This window comes from Cyprinus carpio, chromosome B21 (genome assembly GCF_018340385.1).
Source record: "Cyprinus carpio isolate SPL01 chromosome B21, ASM1834038v1, whole genome shotgun sequence".
Classification (NCBI taxonomy): Eukaryota; Metazoa; Chordata; class Actinopteri; order Cypriniformes; family Cyprinidae; genus Cyprinus; species Cyprinus carpio.
This window is the reverse complement of record NC_056617.1, coordinates 10,948,129-10,957,428: the sequence shown is the minus strand read 5'-3', so window position 1 is coordinate 10,957,428 and position 9,300 is coordinate 10,948,129. Positions and strand designations below refer to the sequence as shown.

Sequence of the window (9,300 nt, the reverse complement as noted above, 5' to 3'; positions counted from 1 at the left end):
GGGTAAGTAAACAATGACAAAATTTCCATATTCAGGGTGAATTAACGGATAATTTTTTTGTCTTTTCTATTAACAAATAAAAATAATTATCTTATCTTAATTATTTTTTATAAAATGAAAACAGTAATAATGTCAAATTCAGTCACATTATTCATAATACATATTTAAAATATTTAATAATAATTGTTTGTTTTTATTTATATTGTTGTCCTAAAATTCCTGGTTCCTGATTTTTTTCAACAAAATCTTGGTCTGTATGTGTTCAACATATCATATAATTTTGAAATCTATATATTATTCTCTGTGAAGAGGAGAAAACAGACATTTGAAACATGGTGATGCAATAGCCACAATCAAGAAAACATTTTGGAGCATTAATAAACAGACTAGACTAAAATCACTTAGCATTAACAATTCTTTAACATGCCACAATTGCTTCAGACAGTGTAAATGAATTGTTTTCAGTCACAAATGAATGCAAAGCCATGTGTGTTCACAGCTTTGCAGGAGCAGAGGGGGGAAGGGAGGATGTGTCATATGATAACATTAACACATCTTTTGGATAGAAAACCTTCCTATCTGCGCTCAACTGAAGCAATGATGGCAAAGCACTATGCAAATACAGGAGTCTCATGAACGAGCTTGTGTTAAATCATGCAAATATTTTACATTCGAGATCCGGAGGAACTGAAAAGCATGCTTTAAAATGCAAAACCATTCCTTCAAATCCACACATAGATATGGAAGCAATTTAAACAAGTATCTCCGTAACTTGGGGTAATTAGTTTTAGATTTAACTTTAATTAAGGAAAAGGCAGAAACAGCCTACCGTATTTTACTTCAGTATAACTATGATGTAATACAAGTACCATTAGGGCTGATTGTTGATTTTTTTTTTTTTCAGCTAAAATCATATTAAATGTTATGTTTTTCGTTTGTTTAACAAATGTTTATTCCATTTTACAGATGATATCTGAAATATGTAAACCCCGGGAGAAGAAGCTCATCTCTATCCTGTTAACCATGTTAACTAATTAACTAGGGGCTTTCTTAATCCCATGAATCAATAAAGAACTCACCCTCACATCTCCATCAAATCAGACAGCTTCCCAAAACCCCCTGTAGGGAAATGATAATTATTTATTTAGAGCAATAATTAACTCTTTACACATTGGCAAGAGCCAAAAACCAGCTGACAAAACATTAGGCCTATTTAAAAGAAAAGAAAAAAAAGTGGATTGCCAGATAGCAGTTTGGTGACTATACACTTTACAGTTCCCACTAACACATTATTTCATTATAAAACAATTGTATATCAAGGTACATAAAGTCTTACAAATTCTTTATTACTGTAAAACGTACTAACCATCAAGTGTTACAATGGAAACCACACGATGTGCGTAAAATCCACTAAACATACAGTCTAACCTACATTATTCATCCAAAATAAATAAACCGTATTCTCAGCTAACTTACTCACACAAAGCACCATGAGGGTAACCACCCTAGTTAATTAAACAACAAAAATAAAAATAATACCTAAAAAACTTCAACGTAGAATACATAATTCACTGTAAATAATAAATAAATGTGTATGTATGTATGTATGTATATATATATATATATATATATATATATAGCTATATATGTTACAGTCACTTACAGAAGCTAATTTTACTATGACGTTTTTATATTCCCATAAAACTTCACACTGTTTGAACGTCACTTTGCCGTAGGTGTATCCATATGTTGTTTACCTTAGAAATTATTATTTAAATTTCTTCTAAGCAAACTGTCTCGCCATCTCAGAAGAGATATCTGATGGCTGGGTTCTGGTTTAGACGAGGAAGGTGGTCACCATCGATCGTCGCTGACTCTTATGAATGAAGAGCGCTTAATGAATGGAGCTCGTAGCAGACGTCATCTCCATTGTGACGTCGCGATCCTTTTATGGAGCGCGCGTCTGAAGCCCATTCATAAAACGGAAAGAGAAGTGCCCGTGGTAGTAAAGCTCTCTGGAGGGTAACACAACATTACACTGCGCACTGGCAACGCTGGATTTGACGTATTGTTGTTATTAAAGCACCATTTGACCGTGACCAGTCCCCGTCAGAGGAGGAAAATGGTCACAATGGACGAACTTTGTGAAATGGATTGCAGCGTTTTGAAGAGGTTGATGAAGAACGACAGTGCGAAATGTCTGCTTTTGGACTGCAGGTCGTTTTTAGCGTTCAGCGCCGGTCATCTCCGCGGTGCTGTAAATATTCGCTGTAACACGATAGTTCGGAGGCGAGCGAAAGGCTCCGTGAGTTTGGACCAGATTCTGTCCGGTGACGATGAAGCGAGATCCCGTCTGAAATCAGGGCTGTACTCCGCCGTGATCTTGTACGATGAGCGGACCTCCGATACAAACACTATGAAAAACGACAGCACAATCACCCTGGTACATAACGCTTTGTGTAGGGATACGTTTAGGACAGAAATCTATCTGCTAAAAGGTAAATTCCAATCTACACTACACAAAAACTGAAACAAAGCTGCCATATTTTGAGAAAATACCTGTTTTCAATGTGGTCAACTCTAGTAGCGGGATAATGATGTAATGTAGATTGCCATTTTCTCTGCTGGATTATCTAGTTTAAGATAGTAGCGTTTTTTTGGAACAGGCTAGCTGGTTTAAACTGGTCATTCGCTGCTTGACCAGTTAACATGTTCCAACTTGACCACCTTGAGCTAGTATGACCAATTAGAAACCAGCTCCCATGTTCTGAAGAAATCTGGATCTAAAAATTTTCATCTGTTATTTTATAGACACAAATAAACTATTTAAAATGCTTCACATTTCTATTATAGAGGTTTGTGCATTTTATTATTTAGTAGGCCTTTTACATTATGTTAAATGTATTCAAAGTGTCACAAATCTATGGCTTGTCTGAAAAGAGTGGGCCTGATTTCAGAGTTATATAACTGTAAAATGAAATATATATGAAATGTAAAAATTGTGTTCAGGTGGTCCCATCTTTTAAGTGGAATTACTGAATGCATCCTCTGTGACCTCAATAAAATTCCATTGAAGTATCAGCAAAAATAAAATTCAGTTTTCATCTTAGATGGTTTAAGGTGGCCTATAGCTGGTTTTTAAAAACAGCCCAACGAACCAGCTTTCTTTAAGCTGGATACAGTTTGAGCAAAAGTATTAAAAATATTTTTTCACTTTCTAGGAGGCTACGACAGATTTTCCACACAGTATCCCGATTACTGTTTGAAAACCAAAACACTGGCAGTATCCAGCCCTCAGTCCAGTGTGGAGAGCAGCTGCACCTCCTGTGGAACTCCACAGCACGACCAGGTAACTACATTACAGTGGATACTTTAAGGTCAGCTAATGGGCAGCATTGTGTAACATTAAACGTCCTGTTGACTGCTGTCATCCGCTGCTCTTCCGGCTGATGTAGCAGTGCTTTAGAGTGCGTTCCTCTGTGATAGGGGGTGTACTGTGTCAGACACTCCAGTATGCTTTAGTGTTGATTCCCACATCGATCGTTTCCTGTCTCTACAGCTTGTTAAGTAGGCCAACCAATGACATAACGGTGGGCCAAATCGATACGCATTTCCAGAATAAATAAACTGGACGTTATTAGCTTGACCTTTTTATAGCAAACAGAGGTGTAAGTGATCTGATGCTGTAATCTGTTGCAAATGCTTTAGATAATTTATCGAGAGGGGCCTGTGATGATTATACTGACAACTTAATAAAAACATGTATCTTTTAAATTATAAATGCATTTATTATTACTATTTTGGTTACACTTTATTTTAAGGTGTCATTGTTACAGTGTAATTATACATTTAAGTACTGAGTGATATTAATTAACTACATGTACTTACTATATGGTTAGGATTAGGGTTTGGTTTAGGGTTACCTGCATGTAATTATGCATAATTATTGTTATTATAATAGTAAGTACATGTAACATGTAACAAGTACACCTTAAAACAAAGTGTTACCAAAAATATTTTTTAACATGTATTTAATATCCATTACTAATAATTAATTTTTTGTCACTTTTTTATTATAGGGTGGCCCTGTGGAAATCCTCCCCTTTTTATTTCTTGGCAGTGCTCTCCATGCGTCTAAAAAGGACATGCTAGATCGTATGGGCATTTCTGCTCTATTGAATGTATCTTCAAATTGTCCGAATCATTTTGAAGGGGATTACCAGTATAAGTGTATCCCGGTGGAAGACAACCATAAGGAGGACATCAGCTGTTGGTTCATCGAAGCCATTGAATTTATAGGTATGTCCATTATTACAGTATATTATATTATTATACATAATACAGATTTTTAAAAAATACATATAGATTTAGTCAACTTTTGGATGGTTAGGGTAGGTGTAACCGTCGAGGTGTAAATTACTCTTGGTTGTTATGGCTCCTTTCAACTGCAAATGACGTGCAATTCATCAGCAATTAAAACGTTGATCTGCATTGCAGAGCTTTTACAGCAATTGCACCCTTCTTTTTATTCTTGCTTTCATTTCAATAGCTCATCTTGGTCACATATGCATGTAGCTTGAAGAATATGTTTGAATGCATTTTGATGTGTAGAGTTCTTTGTATAAATACGATGATGAAAAGTCTGCGTGTCATAGGTGCAAAATATGGGTTGAATGCTGCGGTATGGGTGGGTCTTCCTCATAAAAGGGTATCCGTGACTGAGTGGAGGGGTGGGGGTTGGAAATCCTGTATATCCAATTTCAGCTCAGCATCCTCTGCACTAAAGCAAGGCCCCCAAGTAGGCTTGCCGCATTTGATCGCACCATCCTAGGTGTGTGTGTGTGTGTGTGTGTGTGTGTGTGTGTGTGCATGTGCTTGTATGTATGCGTCAGAGTGCAGAGCTTAGGGACCAGAGTCTGACTCATCCTCCATTCAGGGGTACCTTGATACTGGAGTTACCTCAGATCTGGGTGTATATGGCTGTGCAAAGGCGTATATGCAGACAGTAAAGTGAAGAGGAAAAAGTAACCTGACTTCTGTTTGGATATACGTGCTAACTCTCCCTTTGTACCATGGACATGTCACTTTTTTGTTAATTAGCAGCTTGTTAGCAATGGCAGGAGGTGTCTGTGTGTACAACGGTGTGAAATCCACCCCAGACCATTTTGTCTGGGTGTTGAGTGTTTGTTGTCCAACTGTGACTGTCAGCTTTGGGTGAATGTGTAATTCTCAGTTCTGTGTGTATTTCTAGGAATGCATTGTCCTTGTTATTGGATGTGGTTATAATACCTACAAATCACAGCTCATTGTATATAGCAAACTGTTAAACTAGCAACAGGGATATTATTATATATAATTATAATTACTTTTCGTATTAAGTTTTATTTTAGATTTGTTTGTTTATACATTTAATTTGTATCTTTTCAAAAATGATTACTGAACTGTGATTGGATGTTTTACATGTCAATCAGATGGCCTCTTGTTTGATTTGATAGGCTCCGGAGATAATTAATTCAGGCCATCCACCGTCAATAGAAAATGTGAACACTTAAGTATTTTCTCTGTAATTTAGGCATAATAGTTTCATAGTAATTCGGTCACCTTTCATACTTAGAGTCTAGTTTTCTGTTTTGCAATATCCTGTCATGTTTCCTGCAACATTTTCAGAGGTGACTCTGCTAAATCTCAAATGCAAATGTCAAAAATATTTTACATGAGTTGATTGGGAGTTTGCAGTTTAAACTGAACGAGATGCGATATTAAATAATGGCAAGAAAGAAGTTTTGAACTGAGTTCCTGTCACAGGCTGCATGCAAAACAGAACATAACCTTATTCCATGACCAGCATAGTTTGAGTCACGTAAAAATGATTCGGTTCATTAAATTAATAGTTCTAAAAGATTCGTGAAGTCAGGTAACTGTAATAATTCATCATTATTAATTATAGTGTAAATAATACAAATAGTTAATAATTATTAATTTGATATATTTTAATATATTAATAATTGTATTATTTATAAATGTTCCTATGACTTCTGAACCTGCATCAGAATGTTGCGGGCATCAGCTTCACAGTAAATGTAATAAGATGAGTCATGTCTGAACTTCATCTGTGCTTAACTAAACTCTCTGCTCTTTCTTCAGACTCCGTCAAGGATTCCAACGGCCGTGTTCTGGTGCATTGTCAGGCTGGCATCTCACGGTCAGCCACTATCTGCCTGGCGTACCTGATGAAGAAGAAGCGGGTGCGTCTGGAAGAAGCCTTTGAGTTTGTTAAACAGCGGCGCAGTATCATCTCCCCCAACTTCAGCTTCATGGGTCAGCTGCTGCAGTTCGAGTCGCAGGTGCTGGCCACTTCATGTTCTGTAGAGGCTGCCAGCCCTTCCGCCACTCTCGGCCCCAAGTCTTCCTCCACCCCCACGTCGCCCTTCATCTTCAGCTTCCCTGTGTCAGTAGTGACGCACAGCCAGTCCAGCAGCCTCACCTACCTACAGAGTCCCATCACGACCTCCCCAAGCTGCTGATACAACACGAGACTCTAAAAAACTGCAAAAAGGGTGAATTTCTCTGACGTTCTTCACTTGGCACAATCATGTGGTCGTTCCAGCTGAGCTGCAGCTTCGGCTTCGCTGGTGACCCGTCCTCATCTAACTCACCCTGCAGTCTTCACCATGCATTAATATCAGAAGAATAAGTTGTAATATTCTGTGGGGACGGTTTATCTCCTTCATTTCCTCTGGTTCACTTCCAAAGACTTCACGATTGGCCGGCGGGGCTGGTGGGAATGAAGTGCAGGAGGTCCTGGGACCCTGAGAGGTTCTTCACACTGCATTTGGACTTCCCATTTATCACTTCCTCTCGCCGGCCTTCCTCAATTCCTTTAATAGAGACGGTCATGGCATGACCTTTGGCAGGAAGTGTCTTTCATTTGAATTTGTCAGTGCCTTGTACAGAGAAGGTACACAGACACTTTCACAAGATCCTCACGTCGCCTTTCCTTCAGACCGATCGCAAACAAGACATTCAAAGCATTTCAATCTGCAATACCTATCCGTTCCTCTCACAAATCAGAGCAATATCCTGATTCTCCTTCCTCCCAGTCACCACCAAAGCTGTGTATTGTCTGTTTTCCTTTGTTATATTGTGTGAACATGATTTGGTTTTCTTTTCTAGTTTGTTCTGAGGAGATCTTATGAATTATTTCTGCTGTATGCCTTACCAACAATGACTTCCACACGGAATGTTCTCATTAATAGAATATTTTAAGGAATAGCGTAAGTCAAGATAATGCCAGGTTAGGCCTATACACTGAACCTTTGTACACTGGAAGTTGGGAATGGGATGATTGGGAAGCCACTTTCCTATGAGTCAATTTGTTTTTAATATTCCCCTTTGAGAAGCTCTGTGAGGGAAACATGCCTTGAAGAGTCCATACAGCAGCTGGTATGTTTATGTGTGGGAACCTACTTCTTTTTTATGAGATTGTGGGATCTTTTATAGCACTTTTAAGTGATGCAAAATTGATTTGAGGTTCGTTTCGCACCTCGTCGGAATTGAAATTGTAACCGAGCGGCGTATCCCACTCTTTTTTGGCATATTACGTGGTCTGTTTGTCTGTCAATCACTGATTAGCTGAATGCAATACTTTTTACTGTAGCTACTTGTGGAAATGTTATTGTCTGACATGGCAATATCATTCTGAGGGTTACGATTTTTTTTAATTGTAGCCTACCCTGTTCTGTTGTAATAGGTAGGCTATGTACATGTACAATATGTACATTTTATTTATCTCACAATTGTCACTGTTAAATATAAACTGTGTTCTTTAATGAAAGTGTGGCGTGATTTAATTGTATAGACGAAGAAAAGCTACAGATGATGAATCATATTTTGCTGTATAGGCCTGTAAGTAATATTGCAATCATTTTGTAAAATGAATAGAACATGAGCCATCTCATTATTTCTTACATGAAAAAATATAGAAAAGAATAGCGCGCTATTATGCAGGAGAAGAGAATTAGTATTATATCTGATAAATGAGGGAAGTATTATGAATAGACCGAATAGAGGTTACTTTTGAAGAGCCACAGCGCCTCCTAGTGCGTGTTTGGATCAATTCGTTCAATTCTGACCCACGGAAACCATCCTTCCCACTCAATTCCCGAGAAGTTCGCCGAAATGACAGCGGCTTCCGTGATCATACTCCACCTAACCCTCGGAGACACGCTGTAGCAAAACTGCAATACGTTTAAAGTAGTTAATACACACATATGTTCATTAAATGTGTTAAACCTTTCGAACCTTAAATAGAAAGAGAAGCTGAAATGTAACATATGGACCATTGTTGACTATTTGGGGCAATATTTAAACACTTTTGTTATATATTTAGTAAACAGTCGTGAATCCTTTATGACGTAGCCTAATGTGAATTTAAAGGAATAAGCGGTGCTCTAAGAAACGCTTTGGCTTTCTAGGACTGAACAGTGTTTATATTTAAATACATTATTTTTTTAAAAACCTGCTCTCCCGGTTTTTCAAGACTTTCCATTAATCCAAATGCACTGTATTCCTCTATATGTTATAATGGCGATGTATTTTTACATTTAAAGTTCAGCAGACTTAAAGTAAGCATACATATTTGATCACCAATGTTTTCTAAAAAACAAAAATAAATATAAAAAAAATAAAAATAAAACCAAACCATCACAAACGAACAACGGTCTCTGAGGGTTAAATAAAGAAACTAAAAAAGGACGTGATCAGCTAAGGATAAAAAATAAGGAAACACTCACCAAATAAATATGACTACACATTTATTTATATATAATTTATATATTTTATATATATATATTATTATTTAAATATAGTTTTTTTTAAATCGCGAAAAAATAATCCATCAACTATTTATCTATCTATCAACAATGCTAATTTACTGTAAAGTAAAAAACTAGAATTTAAAATATTATTACCTGTTATAATATTATACTACTATTATATTACACTACATCATAATTATCACCATTTTATAGAATGGAATGGATATGAAAAAAATCTCTTTCCTGAGAAGTGAAATTGAATAAGTGTTCAGAGCAAGTGTGAGAAAAGACATAAGACATCATTTATGACGTACTTTATTAAGACCATTTTACATGATTAAGGAGTGTTTGATTAGTCCGCAGATGGCTTATGGTAGATAAGCCGTTTCTGATTAAAGTTCAGAGGAACATGGAAATAAAGTAAAATTACAGCTCAGAGAATTGAGAAACAGTTCAGGAATTGTCTCCCACGTATTGGCTTGAG

The 9,300-nt window shown here is 36.9% G+C and overlaps 2 protein-coding genes across 3 annotated transcripts in view; one reads left to right on the top strand and one right to left on the bottom strand.

Moving 5' to 3' along the window:
- Positions 1-1,991: 1,991 nt before the first annotated feature.
- On the top strand, positions 1,992-7,829 carry dusp4 (dual specificity phosphatase 4). Its single transcript, XM_042748095.1, has 4 exons — positions 1,992-2,498; positions 3,222-3,349; positions 4,080-4,299; positions 6,145-7,829. Exons 1-4 carry the CDS (start codon positions 2,123-2,125, stop codon positions 6,522-6,524), a joined length of 1,104 nt encoding a protein of 367 aa, XP_042604029.1. The 5' UTR covers positions 1,992-2,122; the 3' UTR covers positions 6,525-7,829.
- Positions 7,830-9,115: 1,286 nt separating this feature from the next.
- The window catches only part of tnksa (tankyrase, TRF1-interacting ankyrin-related ADP-ribose polymerase a), an 88,704-nt gene continuing 88,519 nt past the window's right edge, over positions 9,116-9,300 (bottom strand). For both annotated transcript variants that reach the window (XM_042748101.1, XM_042748102.1), the window contains one exon: positions 9,116-9,300. This exon is cut by the window's right edge and continues 1,459 nt beyond it. The gene's annotated coding sequence lies outside the window, so the exon portion shown is untranslated.

Excerpts from the sequence above, each read along its gene's own strand:
- dusp4 (XM_042748095.1), top strand. The coding sequence starts at position 2,123 with ATGGTCACAATGGACGAACTTTGTGAAATGGATTGCAGCGTTTTGAAG. Across the intron at positions 3,350-4,079 it reads GAACTCCACAGCACGACCAG|GGTGGCCCTGTGGAAATCCT; the intron begins GTAACTACATTA and ends TTTTTATTATAG. Across the intron at positions 4,300-6,144 it reads CGAAGCCATTGAATTTATAG|ACTCCGTCAAGGATTCCAAC; the intron begins GTATGTCCATTA and ends CTCTTTCTTCAG.